At 37.6% G+C, this 24036-nt stretch overlaps 3 protein-coding genes across 4 annotated transcripts in view; 1 reads left to right on the top strand and 2 right to left on the bottom strand.

Moving 5' to 3' along the window:
• Nucleotides 1-9313, bottom strand: part of LOC144636707 (uncharacterized) — a 33833-nt gene extending 24520 nt beyond the window's left edge. Inside the window, exons 1-6 of the mRNA XM_078495902.1 lie at nucleotides 9244-9313; nucleotides 6000-6101; nucleotides 3915-4008; nucleotides 2933-2990; nucleotides 2368-2430; nucleotides 530-631 (exon numbers count right to left, since the gene is read on the bottom strand). Of these exons, the coding sequence (XP_078352028.1) occupies nucleotides 530-631; nucleotides 2368-2430; nucleotides 2933-2990; nucleotides 3915-4008; nucleotides 6000-6101; nucleotides 9244-9289 (465 nt within the window). The 5' untranslated portion in view covers nucleotides 9290-9313. The remainder of the gene's footprint in view (nucleotides 1-529; nucleotides 632-2367; nucleotides 2431-2932; nucleotides 2991-3914; nucleotides 4009-5999; nucleotides 6102-9243) is intronic.
• Nucleotides 1-24036, top strand: part of LOC144658286 (segmentation protein paired-like) — a 76384-nt gene that overhangs the window by 49323 nt on the left and 3025 nt on the right. The gene's annotated exons all lie outside the window — the stretch shown is intronic.
• Nucleotides 17541-20758, bottom strand: LOC144658310 (uncharacterized). The gene is made up of 2 exons (XM_078518727.1): nucleotides 19219-20758; nucleotides 17541-18803 (listed from the first exon to the last, which is right to left on the bottom strand). The coding sequence occupies exons 1-2, from the start codon at nucleotides 19234-19236 to the stop codon at nucleotides 18423-18425; spliced, it is 399 nt and encodes a 132-aa protein (XP_078374853.1). The 5' UTR covers nucleotides 19237-20758; the 3' UTR covers nucleotides 17541-18422.

The raw sequence follows: 24036 nt of genomic DNA, 5'->3' as shown, positions 1-24036 counted from the left end.
AAAATGCCACAGTTACTGGTAATTCAACTACACGAAACAAAAGGATTGACACGAAAATTTTAATCAATACACTTGTAAAATGTATGTACAACAAGAGCGCCTGAATGAAGAAGAAAAGTACCTGAGCAAAAAAATTTTTACAGGAAGAACAGAAAATGACACAATTTCATTCAGTGTTTGACATAAAATTAGGCACTTCAGTAAAGTTTGTTACCTTTAAATCTTGGTCTTAAACTTTATTTTACAAGTTTTTCAAGCTTAAATAATTTATCCCCAGAAAACAGATAAATAAAAACAAAAATCGCCAATTTAAATCTTTTGTGAAATTCTCCTTGCTGCAACTAAGAGACCAAAAAATAGCATCTGCGAAACCGAACCAGGAAACTATTTTTGTGACGTCCCATCTTTTGTTTTCTCTTTGGCCAATCAGATTACACAAAACGCTATTTTTCAGTGAAGAAAAGCGACAGCCAGAAATGCGTCTGCATTGGCAGGCTACCTAATGATGAAAATGCTCTTAGTAACTCACCTGAAATTTCCAGCACGTTGGTGTTGCTGCGTAAGTGCCACACACCAAAATACCCCCTTGTGGTGTAAACAGAAGCAACTTAACATAATTTTGGCAGTCACCCTAGTGAGGAGATTAAAATTTGATTATTATCATAATTTAGAATTCTGTACCTAAAAAAGCACAAATCAAGTTACCATCTTTGAGCATGTCTAATTCATTGTCTTGTTCCTCACAAGGCAACTTTCATTTTTGAGGGTTATGTCATTTTTCTCAACATCTATTTTGAAATGCAAAATTCCTTATAATGATAAGCCCTAAAAAAAGCAAAATAAATGTTTGCAATAAGATATTCAGGGCTCGACAAAAACTTAAATACCAGCTTGCAAGTAACTCTCAAATTTTGCTTGCCCAGACACTTTTCCCCCTTGCTCAGGTTCTTAAACTTATTAATAATTCATGACCCCCCCCACCCCCCCCCACCCAACCATAAATAAAAGCCCTCTAAGAGGACATGTGGTTACTGTCTGCAGTAAATAAGAATGACAATGATGAGAGAGGAGTTGTATCTTTAGGTTTATTGGATAGCACCTTATTGGTACCTAATTTCGCAGGAACGGTACTTTAAATTTCACGATTTTGACAAGACAGTATTGGTCAGTATTTGCCGGTGTTTTATTTTCGCGATTTGGATAAAAATACGTTACAAACATTAAAAACATGTCAAAAAACGTTAAAAAAAAAAAACTCCATTTCAAGTTCATAGTTTGGGTTAAATATTCGTGCAGTGTGTCTTGCTCCTTGACAAACGTCCCACGAACGAAGACTCAAGACCTCAATGCTGAATGTCCACTTTTTTCTACTGTTGAGTATTCTTCAGATTCATTTCCTTCGATTCTAGACTTCAAAAGATGTCTTTTAATCGTTAATGGAGAAAAAACATTGCCTTGAAAAGGCCTCAACAGATCAGATGCCATTTTCTTTGTTTGGTCAACCATGCATGTGAGTAATGGACATGGGAAAACGAGCCTGCAATGTCCCATACATTTTCAGTACGTTTTGGTCAGCGGTTACACAAATAAAAAAAGTCGCTGACTTACTTACTTACAGACCGGTCGGCATAATGGTACTGGCTTTGCTAAAAGAGCCAGTAACCACAAAAAACATAGAAATTCATACACTGGGTTGGGGAAAGAGAAAGCTGGAGGTAAAGGGGTGCAAGAAGTGGCAAGTATGAGATTATGTTTTCATGTTCTCTTGATATTTGAGGTCTGTTTGTGATGTACAAACTACAATCAGAAGTCCATGCAGAAAATGAATGACATTGCTCAAACTGTTGAAACCTTGCAAAGGTTACACTCAGTTATCAAACCGTTTGTTGTCCTGTTTATACTTTTGGCATTAATTACCTTTGACTGCGTTGTTATGACACAATTAATTGATTAACAAAATTGTTTACAGTCTAGCGCTATCAGCCTAATTAAATTGTTTTTGTGTGTGCTGTCTTTGCGGTTCAATGTCATTGTTGAGGTTGCCTTGACGCAATTTATTGCTTTCTAATGTCTTATCACATGAGATCGAGACCATCTGTGCCAGCCAGCCAGTTAGTCCAAAATGGCATCAAACCATAATCAAATGGCATCGAATAGTATGCGTTCTCCTCCATCAAACGTAATAATTGATACAATGTAACTTGTAATTTTACTGAGTGGAATACAATTCCGGAGTAATCATGCTCAGACGCAATCAAATTGAAATCACTTGCCCAATTTATTACTCCCGAAATTGTACCCCATTCAGTCCAACTGGAACATTTACCCGGTAATGTTATATATTCATCTGTCAACAAACAAACTTACTTCTGTAAGTCCCAAATTTGAGCATGCTTGCAATGCCTCCTTGCTTGGTAGTAAAGTTACAACCTTGATTAGAATAACAACAACAATGAAACATGTACACACTGTACATTACAAGACATTGTAATTATAGCTTAACTATGGTTAGTCTCAAGTTACATGACACCATACTTAGCAAGTGCTTCCAGTGGACGTTGTGGTCATACCTACAGTTAGTTTTGATTAACCTAGATGCCAAAAAATTCAAGCTTAATTGGTGCTTGCATTTTTGCCGTCAATTTTTCCTTGTTAAATGTAAATTTTTTTGTTTGTTATTCAAAGGTTATTTTATTGATCGGTGAGCGCACCCTCATTATTCTAGCGTAGTTTACACAGAAACTTAGAAGACTTCTCATGACACTAACCCTTTAACTTAGCTGTGATGTGACCACAGCCATTCTGACAACATAAAAATCACTATCTACTAAGAATGACCTTGACCTCCCAGGACATCAATAAATTGGCCCTTGTAGATTGAACACTGTTTAGTGATGGTATGTAATCAATTTGTATAAAATAAGGTACTCACATCATTTTCAGCTGATAATAATCGTAGAGTAGTTAACTCAAGTCTTAACAGCGAATTTCTGTTAAAAACAAACAAACAAATCAGTTAAAAGGGAAACAATTGGCGTGTCTAATATAATTATTTTACAAAATTAAATTGGTTAAACCAAAAGTTCTCTCTTCAGTCTGGTTTGTTAGAAAAAAATTATTTGTTGAAAGTACAGTCTAATTAAAATAATGCACATGCACACAAGAAGTGGTGCAAGATGTTCTTATGTTGCAAGAACACACAAGACACAAGTGTTCAAAAGAAGTTAAAATTCCATGTATTTACAACTGGTTTACTGCACAAATAAACTATCTCCAAGAAATAAGAAATCTAACTGCAAGAAGTTACACATTTAACCACAAGCCACAAGAAACTAAGAAAAAAGGCACAAAACACAACAACTTCATTCATGGTATATGGCATGCCTGGGACTCCAATTTGGTAATTGTGATGATTGATTGAAGAACAGTTCCCTGTAGCCGACTGTCTGTCTTCTGAGTCGATTTGTTTTTAGTACACACTGTAGTTGATGTACAACAATGAAATACATAATGTACAATCTTTATCTGCTTTAATCACTTTCTGCGTCGGGTTTACTCCCGTGTTTACTGCTCTATTTTAGAGTAAAATTTCTGTTTTGGGAAATTGTTACAAAGTAACTCTTTATCAGATTTATCCATTTCCATGATACGTAAAATATGAATCACCCAAAACTAGTTGGAAACCATTTTGTGTCTGATTATTGACATGTGCTGAATTGGGTTTTCAAGGACCATTCTTTCAGCATATTAATTTTACTGTTTAATGCATATTAAATTAATTGTTTAATATCAGAATGGAGTGAGTGAGTGAGCAAGCGAGTGATAGAAGTCAAGATTCATTTTTATTAATACCACATTACCATGAGGTAAAAAGGAATGAAACAGATACAGTTTAAAGAACACTTTTCACTTACACAGCACCAACAATCAACCTGTCGTTTGTCTTATCAACGAGAATTCTTTCTATGTGTGACACTGAAGTTCCATTTGAAGGAAATCTGACACAGTCTAAAAGGAACAAGCAAACAGTACAGTAGCGTGTCATAAATAATGAAAACCGACTGCCACTGTCCAAAATAACAATAACTATTGCAGCAGTACTTAAAGACATGTACATACATAAAAAAAATAATGTTGTATTGCTACCCTGCCAATGCACGGCTAAAAATAGCCCTGCACTGGCATGTTAGAGAATTAGAGGAGCAGTACCTGCATGTGGCAAATGGCTTTCCATTGTTGAATTTGCAGAACAACTTTCCAACAGTGTACATGTATGTCTATTCTCTCACAGTATTTTTAAAATATCTTCTATGCAGCACAATTCTATCAGAAATGGTCTACAGTAGGACCCACTATCTCGAACTCACTTTGTTCAAACCTTACATATTATCTTGAACAAAAACTAGTTTCCCCTGGATTTGACTGAGTTTTTTTATTCAATTTATTATAAATTGGTAATACAGTAAGACAAGAACCAAGACAAGTTGACTGTCCATAAGCGGAAATATTTACCAATCACTTTTCATATTTGTCATCTCATGCACCTAAATGTAGATCTATTTATATAAGTCGCCATTTGAAGGGATGTACTTGCATTGTTAAAACCAAACTAATTGTAAAATATTTATTAAAAGTCAAAGCCAATTAAACTCATTGTAATGAATTTAATCTGTTCCAAACTAACAACTACAGGCTGAGGTGAATCTAAACCGGACTAGAGTTCAAAGTTCCTAAACGCGATTACAAAATGTCCGACAAACGCAACGAAAAACTAAACCACGAGTCATTTCACACAAGATCACGTGACTCTAAATGTCAGTGTCCTTAGAGGGGGGTCCCTAGAATTCCGCACACTCATCAACAATAGATGAGCTTGGGCGTTGGTGCCTCAAGGTTGGTGGAGCCCGGCGATGCACGTACGTACAGCAGGGAAGGAGGTATCCATGGTAACCCTGAAGCGGCCACCACCCACCTAGGCACCGTCACACTGAAGGACTCAGTGGAATACTTACCAACCTACCACGAGGCTCTAAGACCTACCCGAGGGAGGGTGGGCCAGGCAAAAATAGCGAAGCTTGCGAGCAACTGTGCTAGCGAAATGAGCTTGCGAATGATAGCGAGCAACACACTGCGTGAAAGGTCATGAAGAGCCCCTGCGAAGGCCCTGGGGCCACCCCGAGCTCTAAGCGGCCAGCGGTAACGGCCTACTGCGTATAGGCGTCACAGAGTGCCCCAGCGAACCGCCAAGGTTGCAGGCGGGCTTCATGCATCCAAAGGTTGCTGGAGAGCATTGCTTCGAGGTTAACTTAGCCTAAATTACATTTAGCCACATTTAATTTAAAATGACTGAATAAGAACTGTGATTAACTCACAACACCGAGGCTATAATAATATGTACTTTTTCATAATGATCAGAGGCTAATTTCTTATGATCATTGACCATTCCAATAAAAGCATATATTCGATTCAACATTAGGTAGTTCTTTCAATGAACTGCTTCAATTTACTTGGTGGTTTGAACAAGGAAAATGTTATTATTAATACAAAGTTAGAAAATAATAAGATTATTACTTACTAATTAATGATTAATTTAATCAATTAATTAATTATTAATTAATGCATATATTTTGGGGACTAAAATTTTTCACTGGCGACCAAACCTGAACAGTCTGTGGCCAAATGGCCACTAAGGAAAAAAGTTAACTTGGAGGGTTAATAAGACATGAGCTGACCAACACTTTTCACTTGACAATGACATTCCTAAAGATGTCGAAAGATTGTATTTAATCATAATTAATGATCTATGCAGGGCTGTCATTAAGGGCCGTAACCCGTAACACCTGTTATGGCTGATCATGAGCTCACTCAATGTTACGGGTGAAAATGTCTATTGGTGTTACTTTACACTTGCATTCAGAACGAAATGCTACAGGTGTTAACTGCATTAAAACTGCATAAAAACTATATGACAGCTCTATGTATTGAAAACAACGCTTTACCTTGACAATTGCAATAGGAATAAACAGCTTCACCGCTACACAGTATACAACACTGAATGAGAACTGGCAATATCACCAAACACATAAACTTGTGCATAATACCTAAAGAACAACAGATACCAAATTAATGTTTGCACGTGTATAACTTAAAGTGAAAGCAAAACTGTTAATTGTTAATTTTTGTTTCTAAATTTTTGTGTTTTCCTCCAGTTCCTTAGTTCTTATTATAGCAGTTGGAAAAAATTAATGCACAGTTCAAGAAAATATCTTCACCCACCCAATGGAAGGTCATTACAAATTCTGAAGGGATGGGGTTTCTCAAAAGCCAACATTTTAAAGGAGAGTATGAGCTTAACTGGAATTTCCAGGGGGTAGGGAAATTCAAACCGAAAAAAACATTTTCTATATTTTCTAGAACAACGCAATTCATTTAAGTTATTGATTGACAGTAAATTTGTATCATAATCATGTGTATTAGTTAGTATATTTTAATATTTTGGGTTTTAATATTGTAATGCGCTTTTGCTCATTTTATATGTTAAAAAGCACAATATGAATTAATAAATAATTATTATTATTTATTTATTATTACAAAAATCAGTTTGTCTGTTTTCTGATAGCCCAAAATAAGGCATTAAACTGAAGTTCTTGGTCCTTATGCATAGTCAACGGTAGTACTGCCATATCAAGTTGCACATTGAAAAATGCTCACGAGTGCTCGCAAAGAAAAACGCTGTGCTCGCAAAGACCATTTGTTACCTCTCGTGTTGGGTAGTGCACAAGAAGCGTGGCTTTACCAGTACATTATAGACTAGCTCCATGTTGCTTATTGATACCAGGGGACCACTGGATACAGAGGGGGTGCTTGGACCTGAAAATCAAAATGGTGGCTGATCATGGAACAAGCCACTTGTATCACTTGTAGTGCACCAATTCTGAAATGTGGCGTCACCAGTGATGACATAGAAATTGGCCAATCGAATCAGACCATTTTTTATGGCTGTTAATAATAAATTGCATGCTACTGAGCTGAGGGTCTTTTTTCTTTTTTTATATTTACAACACAAACATACTAATACTTACATATATATATAAACATTGAAAATAGAAAAAACTACACTTTCATCCCTACAAGCCTGTTTCGTGATTGCTCACTCTTCAGGGGATTTTAATGACAAGAATATTCTCAACCGTCGTTTATATACTATAAAATTTACATAATTAATGAAGCAGAAAATAACCGTCGATTTTATACTAAAAATTTATATATATACGATATTACAAAAACTTAAGACACGGTACTAACATTAACTATGCTTACAATATTTACGAAACTTATATTTTAACAGACTAAAGCTGAGCACCCTTTCTGCTAGTGAGACGCAGCTACTTTTTTGCTAGTTTGCTTCATTCGACTAAACTTGTCACTCTCTTGCTGGATACATCAGAGGTTCTTCGAGCAACCTCATGGTAATTCGACCTTCACATTTTGTTCAAATAAGCGTCCAATAATGTAACAATCTCACTTCATTTGCTTTTGAATGTTTAATTTTTCCATGAGAGTTGCATTTTTGATGGTTTGTGCTCTCAGGCTTTGTAGCGCAAATTCTATTTTTTCATCACTAAAATAAATAAAGGGTAACCTTTGATCCTCTTTAGCATTAAGTTAAGTTCCTCAAGTGCGGCGCTTATTCGAGGGCGGCGCTTATTTAAAATTTGGACGCCGCAAAGAATCTAATCTAAACAAAACTTCTACAGTAACTAAAAGAAGGGTCTTTCGATTGTCATATTCGTCTGTTATGGAAGAGAGTAGTTGTGCTTGCTATCCCAACAAAGCTTACGGCCTTCACAACTTTAACATAACTGCGAATTGTTAAAATTTTGGATAGAAATAAATAATAGGCGAGCGGTAAAACATAATAACTTTGAACTGCGAAACATCGCTTTTGATAAAAAGGAATTTCCAAGACTGTTTGAGTTTCTTTGTCGTGCTTTTTTTGGTTATACATCTACATCTACATCTACATTTTAATATGTCGGTAAAAAGTCCATACGGATATCACACCAACGTCTAATAAATATACGGAATTCCTCGAATAAAGAGAGAGATCCTGGAAACAAGGTTGGAGAATAATTTATTTCTGATTGACATGGCTGAATTGCGCTTTTAATTAATGGACCTTTCTGTCAGCAGGTTTAATGCATAAATTAATTGTGGTTTGATAACAGAATGGGATGAGTGAGGGAATTCTATATTTAAACATAACATGTCATAACATAACCTCATTACATGTACCATTCAGTAAAAAAGAGGAAGGGTCGTTGATACATTTTGTTTCAGCAATCTGTTAATACATGTAAGTTATGGGGTTGAGATGGCTGGCTGGTTTTTTTTCAGCTGTGAAGAAAAAAAATTGTAGTTTTATACATGCCATAGGGCATGACCGACTACACATGGCACACTGATGTCCATAAGATAAAAGAAACAAACTCAGTGCAAATGATAGGATGACATTTTTCGAAAAAAAAACAAAAAAAAAAACAAAAAAAACGCCAGCCAGAATCGATCTGACACAAGTCGCTCATTCCAAACCATTCATGGATTTAGTGTGCTTCTTGGCGAACACTTCAATGAGCGATTTTATTTTGCTATTTCGTAAGTGATCAATTCAAATAACTCTATTGACATAAAGGACAACGAGCGACTTGGAGCAAGTCTAGTACAATAGAGGACAGGGTTTTTACCAATCAGAGCATACGAGCAAACTATCTTTGTTATTTTATAAAGAATGATAAACAATTTAACCTTGCATAACCTTGCATAAAAAAGTCACAGACAATTTTACTTTAAAAGAGAGCATGCATTGTCTGGGACGATTTTTACCAGAGCCCGTTTGTTATCAATTTTCAAGACATGTCTACTCTCGAAACTGACAGCTTGATAAATTCTCCTGAAAATAAAATATCTATCTTTACCGAACAAATACAAACACATTTTCCTTAATTTTTTGCGGCCCTCAACAAGCCTTATTTTACTCTTAACACCAAAAGAGTGGTTATCTGTAAACATAACTATGTAAAAATGATATATAGTATGCTAAAAAGTCTAAAAACTACATCGGATCGTGTCATTCGCACGACATCCACGCGTAAGGCGATGGAATTCTATTCGCTTCATTAGTTAGCGACCAACTGGTGCATGTAAATAGCAAATACCAACCCAAAACGTTTTAAACTGGCTTACCATACAAAATACACAAGGAACTCGAACGGCTTCTTACAGGCTTCATTCAATATTTGCTAGCCTTCGAGTTCACCAAAGAACTCTGTAATTTGTGGCTTTATGGAGGAGTCGATCAGCAGACAAACACATACATTCAAAGTAACGCACGATCGAATAATGGTAGCATATAAAGACTTGCAAAAGACTTCCTACACATAAGGAACTAAAAATAATGTCTCTGAATTGTCTCGTGTGAAATGCGATGAAACAAAAATATACCTGTTATAGCTAGCCTGCATGACTATGGGACATGAGTTGTCATATTTTTCAATGCAAGAGTTCTGTTTCTAGAGAGTGTATCAGGTGATCAATCCGGGTAAAGCAAATGAAAATGGTTTAAATACTCTTCTCGTTTCGATTTTAATTGTCTGTTTTAAAGGAAGATGCTTAACGGCAAAAACATTTCTTATATTTGCTATCATCGATGATTGACTCGGCTTCAGTCGACAGTGGGTTTTGTTGACAAGTTCAAATAATCGAGTACTTGTATCAGATGCCAAAAAATAAGAACCGTAACTTCGTGAAGGCAAAACTTATAAAAAAAGAAGGTGGCATTTTTGGTATTCTATAGACATTTTTATTAAACAGACTACAATTTCGCGCTATAAATATTAACGTAACCGTTTGTAGCAAGCGGAGCATTCGAAATCCTCCGCTGCATGCATTAAAATAGTATGTGAATCCATCAACAGGGACTCAACAGCTACGACTTTTCCCAGTTTACAATAAAAAAAACGAAACATTTACTACGGAAGGCTTTGAATTTGACAAACTGTGGACAACGAAATGGCGTGTATTGTGTAAAGCTTAGGCTAATTCGTTGTTGTAAGTTAAATTAGAGTACGTGATAAGTTTGACAGTGCACAGAGATCCTGCACACATTGATACCAAACGTGTATTATTTCGCACTTACCTTTAGCTCGGTCTTTCCCACGTCAAAAAAATCCTGTTTAACCCCCGAAAGCAAAACTTCCCTGCATTTAATCGACGAAATCCGACGACAAGCGGAAAATACGCACTACTATCTCCAGTTCGCGGTCAAGTTTTGCACCGAGCACCTATAACAAAGGACTGGTCACGTGCTCAAAAAAGAGGCGGGATATTGAATTCAAAGAAACAATGGTCACGACAAAAAGTAAACAACTTTGATTTCGTAGAAAACAAAAAGACGCTATACGCGCGCTATAATATTTTTAGTTGCAAAGAAGAAGTAAGTGGAAAAATGAAAGACAATTAATTAAGTCACGAAAACATTGTTTATTTTAACGGTAAAGACGTTGAGAGCCGGATTTGCGTAATGAGTGGGCGAGCTCAGTTATTTCTGGTCATTATTTCCTCTAACCTGCAGATTATGACCTTCTGTGGAACACTTACAGTAAGGTCATTTGTCATTTGTGTGTTTTGGTGTGAAAGAAAAATGCAGGAAAAATCTACTGTGATTTACGACTACTGTGTTTCCAAAACTTAACTATTTTAACACAAAAGCGATCGATCAAGACGATCACTGCATGCAGCATGATGTTGGAGGAGGGAAGTTAGTACGTTCCAACGTTGTAAAGGATGAGAAAGAGGCCAAGAAACAAGTTAACAAGAAAACCAAAAAGTTAACCGACATGTTGTCCGAAGGTCGTACGAACTCCAAACTTTTCCAAAAAATTTTCCGAAGATTACCAAAGACTGCCGTGGAAGATCCGAAGATATTTCGACTAAATATCGAACTCTGACAACTCTGCAAGCTGATTGATCAAAAATGATATCACACATGTGTGGATATCATTTTTATTCACGACCACACATGTGTGATACCATTTTTATCGAATTGCTACCACTCGCTATACCACTGTAGTTTTATATATACTAGTTATGCAACGGTTTCGAGTGGTATACTACGGTATATACCACGAGTCGCTTGTATTTTCTCGGTATACACACGAGCCTTTAGGCGAGTGTGTATACCAAGAAAATACAAGTGACAAGTGGGATATTTAACAATTATCCTGCGAAATCGCGCGGAATATCGCCTGATACTTAGCCGACGAGGCCGTAGGCCGAGTTGGCTAAAATCAGACGATATTCTGCAAGATTGAGCAGGATAATTGTTTTATTATTCAACAAATTGTCAATGAAACACATTTTGCAGAAAGAAAAACTGTAATTATGCAGCGCTTTACGAGATTTCGGACGAATCTTCGCAACCTACGTATATCGCAGGATATCTGTTATGTACGGATGACAGATATCGTTAACATTTTGACCATATATGGGCAGCGCGCGCATGTGTTGAATAATAATCCATAGTATACCACGAGAAAGTGTTGTGTAACTATTTTATACCATGCCATAGAAAATACGCTTACTAAATTTCGTCAAGAATACAATCGCAGCGCACGATGGGAAGGTTGGGTTGAATACCGTCGAATATACAACGGCTTTCCTGTATTCTGATTGGCTGTATTTTCTATGGCATGGTATAAATAATAATATGGGTTAAGAAGTAGAAGGCAAACAACCAACCTGTTGGGACTGCAAAGCAGAGGGGGCTGGGCATGGGGGGGGGGGGAGGCTTAGCCCCCTCAATATTTCCGAAAAATAAAGACTTTCCATTGCCATAAGAGTCAGCCCCCCCCCCCCCCCTCCCAAAATACTCTGTAGTCCCTGTCCTGGTGGGTTATTTTGTCTCCCCACTCCCAGTGAGATTTTGACCTTCCCAGCCCTGGTCCTCAGTGGGTGCAGAATGTTGTTGAATGTCACTGGTCTAAAGTCTAATGAAATAACACTTTTAAAAGGCACAGTACTGAGTAGGCAGATAAAACGTCACACACAAGTCGACTAACATTTCATTTAACTTAACTGAAGCATTCGGATTGAAAGAAGCCTAAATATGTATTGTTCAGTGTTTTATTCATAACCGCCATAGGAGGGGGACACGGGTGGACCCTGAACTCCGCAACACCGCAAAAATAATACATTAACACCGCATCACCGCAAGAAAATTTGATGAAACACTGTCACCGCGATATAATCAAGTTACTTATCAATAAAAACGTATTAGGATTGGGTTAAAGATTAAACAGACAATATTTAACGAAGATAACAGAGATAAATGTAGTTTAGCCTGCGAACAGGCTCCCGAGTGGGGTTCCGCGAGCGAAGCGAGTGGGGTAACGAGAGCGAAGCGAGCGGAAAAGGCTAAATGTAGTTATGCAAGTGTTAGACAAGAAACCGTTATACCGCTAATAATTTCGTTTCACCGAACACCGTAGATTAAATAACAGTAAAAGTGAGTCCGCTATGCGAACATGTGTGGACTTTCATTTGAATAAAAGTTTACATTATGAATTAATCAATGAGTTACTGTAGCAGTCAACAACTTCAAGTTTCGAATCGAGTAATTCGAGATACAAGGCGAAAAAACAAAGAACTTGTCAATCAATTTATTATTTACAAGACTGTTGGAAGAACAAAGTGTACTATTACTTGTCTTATGTACTACGCTTCAAGAAACAAACGTTACCATTGCCGCTTGGGATGTCACGCAATGTGAAGGAGCGTGGTGTGACCCTTTGTCACGTCGTTCACGACAAATGCCTTTTTTCATGCAAATAAAAACTTAGAATCCTACAAGAACAGCAGTTATTAGACCAAAAGCCTTTCCTTACCGCTAGCAAGATAGGATACTATTTTCATTAAAAAAAGAAATGTTGCGTGGAGCACGTGAACTGTCTCGCATCGCTTGTTTACACAACCCAGGGGGGCTGGCAGCGAGGTCTGGGACGAGTTTCGATGATCGCCCCAGTTTAGAAATATGGCCGAGTGGGACTAAGTACCGTTTTAATTGAAAACAAAGATGGCGGAAGTTTATGGCGGACGGTCGTTTGCGAAGGTTCATAAACGTTTCGAGAACTGTTTCCGCGTTCGAACATCCAGGGGTTCGTTTAAGCACTTTTTATCTAAATTTCGATTTTTAAGAAGTATCACAGGTGAAGTTTACGCCGCAAACCGGCGAACGGGACCACCACTGCGTTTTTACATCCCAGTGAAGACAACGAAATCTCACAGCAGAATAATATTTTTAGTAATTGTTTCATACACTGGATAAGCTGAACGATCTTTATTTCTGGACTAGACGCTATGACGGTAAGGGTAGCCATTTTCGGACAGTTTTTTTTTTCTGTAAGACTTAGATCAAACCGTAGTTGACGTAGTTGTTATTGAGAAAGTGCAGAAGGTTTGATATGACTCCTTTTGTTTTATTTCCCAATTAAGCCTCAGAGCCTAGTTAGAATTTGAATATAAGAATATAATATCTAGAGTAACATGGAACTGAAATACAGTTTATCGAAATAAAATATATCAAAATTTAATTGGCCTACCAGTATTTTTTATTTTATGTTTTGCACCAGTTACAATAACATTTTTTTATGTTCAATTAGTGTTGTAAGATTAGGTGGTAATGTTTGCAACAGTTTTCTTTATTTAATCTTTTGAACTGAGCATGTCTTCGTGATAATGGCGCTCACTGAGAAAGCTGGTGGGGTAACCTTGCATTTAGACTTTGCCTATCACACCTGTGGGGTGAGAATTGAAACTTGCAGGAGGCTGGTTGGTTGTAGAATGCTCCAGTCATGGTCAGTCACCTAAAACTTAGTGACCACGGTTTGCTGTTTTTACTTGAGGAAAAAATGAAACTTGAGTTCTGAGGGGGCTTAAAATGTTTTTAGCAATGCATTATCTTGAAATGCTTTTACAAATAAAATAATTATACCATGGTGGAGTTTGCATCTGCTCCTCAAATGTACATGTGTGTACCCTGGTAGAGAAATAATTGAGACACTGCATGGGATCTGACACTTTAAAAAATCCTATTGAGACTTACTTAACCTGTTGATTCTTAACTGCCCTACCTGTCCAAAAAAAAAAAAAAAATCAATTTCTACTCGCATCCAGTTGAATAATCTTCCTGCTGACCAGGAAAAAGTTTCAGATGTAAATGTAAAAAAAATATGTAAAATTAAAGTTGTTTACAGTGGTCATGCCCTTAACTTCAAGGGAAACAAAAATTTTAAATGAACATAACAGTTACAAATTCCAACTAGCAGGAGGCAGACCAGTTCTCTATCTACAAAGCATGACCAAGGATTTGATTTCAGGACAACCGAGAAAAAATTCAGCGTGTTGCTGGGTAGAGGATTTTGACCTGGGATCTTAGAATTACAACACCATTACCCAAAACCACTTCGCTACACTGTCTCCTGAAAGTAGTGATAGATGATAGATGAGAATTTTTAGGGTGGGGGAAAACAGTATTGCAATAATAATATTGTAGATTTTTTTTATTACCGGCAAGGTGCATCCCCATGAGTAGCTCATTTGGAGATGTGAAATAAACCCTGGGAGACAAAATTACCCGGTAATTATGGTAGGTCAATGTACTTGTTTGCAACAGACATTCCATTGTTGATGGGCAAATTTATCATTTTTCCAGTGCTGAAGTGTTACTAGTACATAAGACAAGCATTTACTTTACCACCTTTAAATGCTTTAATTAAATTGTGATCCCTCTGACCCTGTTCAACCAAAGTATTTACCCAAAACATAATTAACGGTTTCTGTATGTGTCAGCAAGGCACTTCAGATTGCACAGTTTAGGTAATTGAAGCCATACCCTCTGCAATTATTATTATTTTTTACATTTAAATTTAAGTGAAGAAATTTATTCTTTTTGGATTTCTTTGCCTTGTTGACTTCAGCTTGATCTTGTACCGGCAAAGGAAAAAAAAAAGGAAAATCGAAATTTAATATCTCTTTAAGATTACCTTAGAAAACGTTTATTCTCCTGTGGGCCCATTCGCATGGACATGATGGAAAATGCTTTGAAATTCGATTTTCAACCGAAAGCAACTCGGCACTTTATATGCAATATTCGGTTCTAGAAGTAAATGCTACTATAAACGTTCAATCAGAAGATGAATTTCCAAAAATAACTTCTATGTTTTATACGCAAACTACATGTGTAAGCTTGTATAAAGACACAGAACTTGAGACAGGTACTGTATATAAAATGTGAACTTTAATAAAGCTTAGCAGGTCCACCCTACTTTACAGGGGCAGTCGTGAAACACTTCGACGCCAATAAAGGACACTGTTACTGAATTTTCTGTTAAGTGAAGGAGAATCGCGGTCGAAATAATTTATTTTGCTGTGCAGGCGTGAAGATGAGATAACACTCGACTGGGAAAATCTCAGCCCATGCAGTATACACAGAAACTTGTCCCGAAACATGTCACTCGCTCCTTGCTCATTTAAATTTTTAACTGCTCTACTAACCTAAAACAGAGCTGATCCTTCATTACATTAGTCTTGATTGTCTCAGAACTGCCACAAAAAATTATAACGGGAAGTAAACGGCAATAACCAACAGCGAATTCGTTTTCTACAGTCAACTCGACACGCGACGCCATCTTGTTTCTTTTTTTGCCAAGGCATTGTGCGCATGCTCCGTACGGTTCTCGAATGATTGACAGATTTCTTAACTGGGGCGATCATCGAAAGCGGAAAAGCGGTAAGATCAAAGATAGCTGCCAGCCCCCCCTGACACAACCCTTACTTTTTGTGTAAAGCTTGTGTAAACAACTCATCGAAAAACTTATTTTCTTTCAATGAGTTTTTTTTTTTAACCTTTTTGGAATAAGAACTTTTCAATAAGCTTTCACAAATAATTTCTTAGTAGCTTGCGTAGAAAGGCGGAGAAATATATTTTTCTGTTTACGAAATATTCACTTGAAGTCGGTGTTTTGAGAGGCGGCGAAGGACGTTATTTGAACCGACAATTAAATTATTTTGTCGCACGGTTTGGATATATGCATATTCTACGGTTCGATGTTATTTTTATTCTTTCATGACAATGTTTTAGTTCAGTACTGAATTCGACATCGGTCTTTTGTTAAATATACTACTTGAGAGAAATGGAGCAGGTGAATTATATCCCGGAGTCCAAGACAAGTAAAACAACATGATCAGCGAACTTGTTTTGATACAACTCGTTGTGCATTCGATCATTGTGTGTGGCAAAGCTGAAATAAATAAATAACCAGACATTTGATTCGTTTTAATATGCGAATCAAAAATGCTCAAGCCGCACATGTACAGAGAAACAAAAACTGTGGAAAGTGAGTCAAAAGTGCGAAAAACAAGAAACGTGACCTACGACCGCAGTTGTTCAGCTCATTAGATATGCAGATTTCAGCCGTCGCGATTGTTATTTCACTTTTCATCTACGCCACCGCTGCCTTTGAAGTTGTTCCTTGATGTATATTTTCCAGCCACCACACGTTCTTCGAAAGCTGTGTCAAAAAGGCTTCTAGATTCAAGAATAAAGTGCGACTTACTCGATACTGATCGAATTTCTGGGTTTACTGCCTTGGCTGCCCATCTCACCGAAACTTCGGATTCTCCGATCACTGTCGAAAACTTCCGAAAGCACTAACCCGAGTTATCACGGAAAGTGACCCCCCAATCGGAAAAAACTGCATCACAACAATGTGTAGACTTTAAGAGCGAAGGCACAGATTTTTGGCACAAAATGTCAAAATTGCGGTCACGGCCAAAAGGAAATCTTGCTTTTATTTTCAATTTCTAGAAAGTTTTTAACGAGTTTTCAAAGGTTTTGGGGTTTAATTTTCAAAATACCGCCAACTTTCGGAAATATTTGAGAAAATTGATTTCGCACTATCGAGGGCTAAAAATAGCCGAATAAATTAGCAAAACTTAGCATTCGCAAAAGCGTTCTCGCGTTATTAGTAGAAGTTATATCCTCGGAAATAAAAAACATATATTTAAAGTAGAAGTATTTAGCGATGTTTACATGCCTGTGTTTTGGTTCTAGATTATACTTTTCACAGCGAAAGTAACGCTCTTTGATAACAATTTTATAACTGCTTTAGTAAATACAGTTTCACCTCATAATAACAACATTACTTTTCGATATGTGGCCATTCTTTAATCGGCTTCATTTTATGGCTATAAAATGCCCAAAGACTCTTCTTTATCTACATATAAAAATTGGTTCGGGTTTTTAAGCGAGCGCGTTTTAAAACGCCATCGAAATCTGGGTAATTTAACTAAAATTTGAACTAATTTGCATATCACCGTTTTGATGCCATGTTAACCGCATTCACGCAAGAACCGAAAACTCTGGTTTTGGTTAACATTTGTGCGTTAAACATGTCTTTACACTTGAAAACGATGACATACCTGTAAGCATAGAGTCCAGTTCTTGTCCATCTGATGAATTTGTTAGCAGAGCGTAACGTAGCAGTTACACTGAATTAGTTAAAAAAAACATACGGTCAAAGGTCACGACAGTTTGCGTTATGCGTGATGCTTTTTATGTTATGGAAGATTGTAACGCATACCGATAAAGTAATATCTTCAAAAGCACAAAATACTTCACGGAATTACGTTCGTCCTTTTTAGAATTTCCGCTAGGCAGCCGGGAAAGGGAATAACGTGAGACGTGAGCAGCCTATATCTCTTTTTTTAGGGAGGGGGGAGGGGGGAGGTGGGGTGAGATCGGGAAAGAGGCAAATTGGCCTCATTATTCACTGCTCGTGTGAGGACATTAGGGGCCAACCATTTTACTTTTGAGGGGGGGGGGATGGGTAATATTGAAAAAAATATATATTCCGCAAGCGCATGCGTGCAAGAAAAAAAAATTCCTGCACAGGACAGTGGTCCAAAAAAAATTCATGCTTGTACAGTGGGCTGGAAAAAAATTCCTGGCAAGATGTTCCCTGGGTTGGCACATTCAACTTTTAATATCAGCAAACTGTTAAAAGATTTTAGCATCTGCACTTAGGTAAGAGGGATTCATTGCACAATAATGTGTTCCCCTCAGAAGGCTTTTTTGCCTGTGGTTACCGATCTTGGTACATTTTTTTTCTCAAATTCAAGATCACGCCTGGTGTTGTGACACGAGTAAGACCAGGGATCCACTTTTTCAGAGTTCGGAAAGTGACCTTGTCTGCCATTATCGATAGTATTTGTCGTCGGGTATCCCAGGTGCTTGCATTACTGTAGCACTCTGTTAGGGCATTTATGAGTACGTTATCCAAATCTTCATCCTCGCTTTCGCTGTCACTTTAGAATTGCTTGTTCAACGATGGAACAAGCGAGTGCCACAACTCGCCTGGTTGATTTGGTGCTACCTCATCTAAAACAGCACCAACTGCCTGTTGTGCCTTGCGAAGATGGCGACGACGCGTTCTTTCACTAGCTTCATTCCATGGAATAGTAACAGTATGCCTGACTGGACTGACATCCCTGCTTTCTAAGAATTCGTTCAGTTTGTTCAGCGGTGTAGACTCTTCGCGCGTAGGCCCCCTGCTGTGAGAATCAGGTGTGACGTCAACGCTAGTGTCTGAAGGGCAATACAAGCTCCCCCCTGGCGTCTGGACGTTGGAAGGATAACACAGAGACGCTGGCGTACTTCGAGCCACTGGTGCAGCGCCAATAGAGGTGTTCTGTAACGAATAATAAAATTCAAACCTACTCAATACCACCTTTTATTAAAAACAAGCAATGGTATATTGCAGCTCCTGAGTTTTGATTAGTTAACAGGCAATGGTATATGAGCTCAAATACCATGGACCACAAAATATGGAAGCCGATACGCGTCAACGGAAACAGCTGGAGAGCTCAAATATTGCAATTCTTTGGGCAATTTAAAAAAAAAAAAAATTATTCCACTCGCGCTGGTTGGATATGAGATCGTTATAGCCAACTCAGCGCTACGCGCCTCGTTGGTTATCTACCATCTCATATCCAACGCCTGAGGCTAATCTTGATAGCTTTTAGTGACTCAAGCAATAAGTAGAAGCAATTTTTTTATAACCCGGCTATTGAAGTGGTACATTACAAGAGATGGGTTACACTTACCAACGACATGTTTTCCATTTGCAGAATGACTTCGTCTTCTACTGCCGCCTTGTTTTCAGCATCCACAAGAAGCTTACGACAATTAGAACAAACGCCTGTGAAAATTAAATGCAATTGATTTCAACTGTTGGTTTCACGCTTTTACCTACGCGAAGTTGCAGAATTTTTTTTTTTTTTGACTTAGAACATAACAGTCAAATCTGTTTAAACATGTGCCGTTCAACCGATTTCTAGTAAGGCCATCCCAATAAAATGTTTCGTTTGCCATCGCCCGACCGACCCATTTTTTTCGAAAAGTAAAAAAAAAAAAAATTCCAGATTCACTAGTCAAAGAAGCAAGTACTTCGATTTACAAGCACACGATCGGTTTTATTAACAACAATTGGTATGATGTGATGTCTCTGTCTTAAATAAACATCGATACTACGTTATTTAATGACTGTTAAGAAATAACGAACGAAAAGACCACGTTTTCGAGTTGACTTTGTAATCAGGCTTTCTTATTTAGCAGCCCGCCCTTTTCTGGAACCCAGAACCCTTCAAGTGTTGATTCTTTTTTTTTTTTTTTTTGCCCGACCGACCGACCCACCCGTGATCACAAGAGACGGGGCGATGGGAAACGAAACATTTTATTGGGATGGCCTAACGGTATTGACATGACAAATAAGTATTGAAGTGTTATTTGCGCAAAAGATTGGTAAGAGGTAACAAATGCTGCAGCAAGAACAAATTCCGCATAGAGAATACTTTTTTTCTCCTGCAATTCCAAGACACTTAAACTATGGCCACAAATTTGTCTAAAGGGGTGATGTAAATCGAGGGTGCGCAAAGGATTCGTTTCTCTGGACAAGCGGTCGGGAAACGAGCGACCATGGAAAGTTGTGAAACGAAGTCCGAAAATATCGGACTTCTGCTTGCACTGAGCATGCCTAGCTTTTGAAAACAACGTTCGACGAACTTCTGTTTTTTTTATTTTTTTTTTTACTTCCATTGTCTTCAGATCAGATCGGAATTTAGAATTTAAATGAAAAACGGTTTTAAGAAATACCTGTTAAGTAACTTTACTATGGTTTAAATAAAAACAAACTGACTCACCCGTTCCGACTGGAAGAAAGATTCCTGTCTCTTTCATTACAAACTGCGAGCCCAACTTACTTAAGCCTCTCTCTGCTTTTGGCTTTTTACTGATAGTGGTGTTGTGCCTCGACAAGCTTACTGGTATGGCACACTTAGTAGAACTGCGCTTCCAGCTGACGCCAAGGCATGCACGATGTTGTGGACATATAGTCCGGTTTTCTATGTTTCGAGTCGGCGCAAAAATTGTTGCTCTCGCCAACAATAATTCTACTTCATCTTCAATCCCGATAATAAAAAAGGTTGACTTGTGTCCTGATATATCTCGATGACAGGTGAGCAAAGAAACAATTTCTACTGACTTTGTCCTATCTTTTGAATCATAACCGCAGCGACCGCCAACAATGGCGAGAAACGAACAAGCGCTGCCCTCCATTGTTTCCCACTGAAAAAAGTGAAATGCATATAAAAATACCTTGATGTTCATTTCACTCGTACTGCCCCCCCCCCCCCCCCCCACACACACACACACAATTCCTTTTACCTTGGCATAAGCGTCACGCATTATACTGACATGTCGTGAGTCTTACTTGCAACTGACCAGTAGCACGAACTGAAAAGGAAAATCTCTGCCCATGAGAAAGAAGGAGGGTATTTTTTAAAATTCAAACAGTGATTCAAAAGTATTTTCAAACATTGTTTACTTTCAGAGTTTGCTTACAGGCCGAGCACGGATCCAGTATAATCCACTCACCACCCACCGCTCACCGCCCCATTCTTCAACTTTTTTTGTATTCATTCTCAAATGCCAGCAAAAAGGTTTTTATAAAAATATTGAAGATCCGATACCAGGATTCATTGTAAGAAGATAAAAAGCGTTCTCTGGTAAAATATTTAAAAATTATAAGCTTTCGACAGCCAGACTGCTGTCTTCGTCTTCTACTTTATTTTTATCCGTCGAAGACAGCAAGCAGTCTGGCTGTCGAAAGCTTATAATTTTTAAATATTTTACCAGAGAACGCTTTTTATCTTCTTACAAAGGTTTTTGTTGTATGGATGCAAAGGTGTTTTCTGTAAATTCTGTATGCTTAAAATTTGACACTTAACCAAACATACTTCAATTCCGAAATTAAAATTTCGTGATATTTTCTGTAAGTTTATAATTAGATTTCATAATTTAATTTGGATGTTTACACAGGTGTTGTAGTGCGCAAATTTTGTGCGACAGAAGTGTTCGTGGGCAACGGATTTTTTGGCTTTTTTAATATGTGAAATTTTCAATGTTTATCGGGGAGATTTAGTTTATTTTACTAATTTATTATCAATATAGTGAGCTATCCGCACACGCGTCTGCACTGAATACGGCTTGTAGCTTGATCGAGGGTGGCTCGTTCAGCGGCTAGCGTAGTATCCAGAGGGGCCCTGCCTGGTTAACCTAAAATCTAATTAAAATAAAATTCTAAAATAAAATGAAAACTTATAAGAAATATAAATAATAGCAATTAAAAATATAAATAGCTCTAACTATTTAAAGATATTTTCACTCCCAAAAAAAGAAATAAAAAATAGTAAACTACCCGTCAACAACAAAACATTCTTGAAATTCCATTTACCGGTCATGCGTTACAACTTTATCTGAATCGTCACGTAATACTCAAACAAATCGCAACACTGGCCTTTTAGTCCCTTGCAGCTAATTTCGGGTAAGTACGCGAAGATATTAAAAAAAAATTCATGGCTGCGTAAAAGATGATCTTGTTCAGATTCAAGAAAATGTAATTATAGATCGTAAATTTTTGTAGAGAATGAAATGTGGCATCTGTGAGTCTCCACTGTTTATAAGTCAAACGCTCCTTTCACCGCTTTTACTGTATCTACCGCAGCAATATAAAAGGTAAGTGATCCTTTCAGTAGGGATAGAAAAGGATTTCAAGTTTAATTTAGTGTTAAGCACAAATTTAAGGAAAACCAGAGTTTGCAGCTTTTACGCGAATGCGGCCGTTACATGTAACATGTCATCAAAACGGTGATATGCAAATTAGTTCAAATTTTTGGTAAATTACCCAGATTTCGATGGCGTTTTAAAACGCGCTCGCTTAAAAACCCGAACCAATTTTTATATGTAGATAAAGAAGAGTCTTTAGGCATTTTATAGCCATAAAATGAAGCCGATTAAAGAATGGCCACATATCGAAAAGTAATGTTGTTATTATGAGGTGAAACTGTATTTACTAAAGCAGTTATAAAATTGTCATCAAAGAGCGTTACTTTCGCTGTGAAAAGTATAATCTAAAACCGAAACACAGGCATAAAAACATTGATTTATTCTTCAACTTTAAGTATATGTTTCTAATTCTCGATGATATAACTTCTATCAACAACGCGAGAACGTTTTTGCGAATGCTTAATTTTGCTATTTAATTCGGCTATTTTTAGCCTTCAATAGTGCGAAATCGATTTTCTCAAATATTTCCGAAAGTCGGCGGTATTTTGAAAAATAAACCCCGAAACCTTTAAAAACTTACTTAAACCTGTTTAAAAATTAAAAATAAAGGAGGGTTTTATTTTTGACCGTGGACAAGGTTTGCTTCAAAAATCTGTGCCTTCGCTCTTAAAGTCCACACAAAAACACAAACACCGCACACCGTAGCACACTACCAGACTTCCACACTTCCAAACTTACACACTTCCAGACTTCCACACTACCAGACTTCCACACTACCAGACTTCCAGACTTCCAGACTTCCAAACTTCCAAACTTCCAGACTTCCACACTACCAGACTTTCACACCAACAACACATTGAATGCTACATAATTATGCGCTAGTACATAATTAAGTGGTAACCTGTGTAAATTATGCGATTAAGTAAATTCCATTCTGATGACGTGTTCTGTGCTCTTCTACCCGAAGTAAAAGCCGTTTGAGATCGCCGCAACGCCGCAAGATTTAATTTTATTCCCCGCCCGCAACACCGCATAAAAAAATGAGCAACACCGCAAACCCCCATGTCCCCCTCCCATATGTTTCTTTAAATTTCTACAGTTCGGCAATCTTGTATGTCAACAGAGAATCAACTGCAAAATAGAAACCTTGGCAGATTGTGCTCCTAAAAGTGGCATATTATGATACGGACCCTGCAGTGCTCGAAATTTTGCCAAACTATGCCAAAATTTTGCTAGAATTCCAAAATTATATATGCTCTGATTTCCGAAATTATGCTCACAAAATGACGTAGATTCTGTACATAGAGGCACCGCAGGCACACAATAACGATGTAAATTTATTTGTGTTTTATGGCAGTTTGTCTCGGATGTCAGCTGTCTAAATTAGCTTCTTGCATATCTGAAAACACCCATTTGCAAGAACATACTTCCTATTAGTTTTAATTTATTTCTGTAGAAAATACACTATATTTACTAAATTTTATATCATTTATTAAAAAAGTGCTAAAATTTGCTAATTATGCCGTGGCGGTGCTCGTTTGAAAAATTATCAATCCGCAGGATCCGACTGACTGTACCCTGGGTTCCAGAGGGTTTTTTTTTTTTCTAAAAGCAAGACCTCGTTTCCGTGACTTATTTCTCCCTGGTTTAAATCGTAAAATTTTCGCCCTCTTCCCTTGTCTACGACCATACCACAGGGAAAGCACCGGTTCTCGTCCGGTTTTCGCCACTCTCTCGACGATCACGGCTTCGCCGCTCTTTGTCGCCGAAAAAAAAACCACCCTCTGGCACCCAGGGTA

The sequence above is a fragment of the Oculina patagonica genome, chromosome 1 (assembly GCF_052425735.1).
Source record: "Oculina patagonica isolate OP01 chromosome 1, crgOcupat, whole genome shotgun sequence".
Classification (NCBI taxonomy): Eukaryota; Metazoa; Cnidaria; class Anthozoa; order Scleractinia; family Oculinidae; genus Oculina; species Oculina patagonica.
The sequence above is the reverse complement of the archived record's forward strand: the minus strand, read 5'-3'. Positions and strand labels throughout refer to the sequence as shown.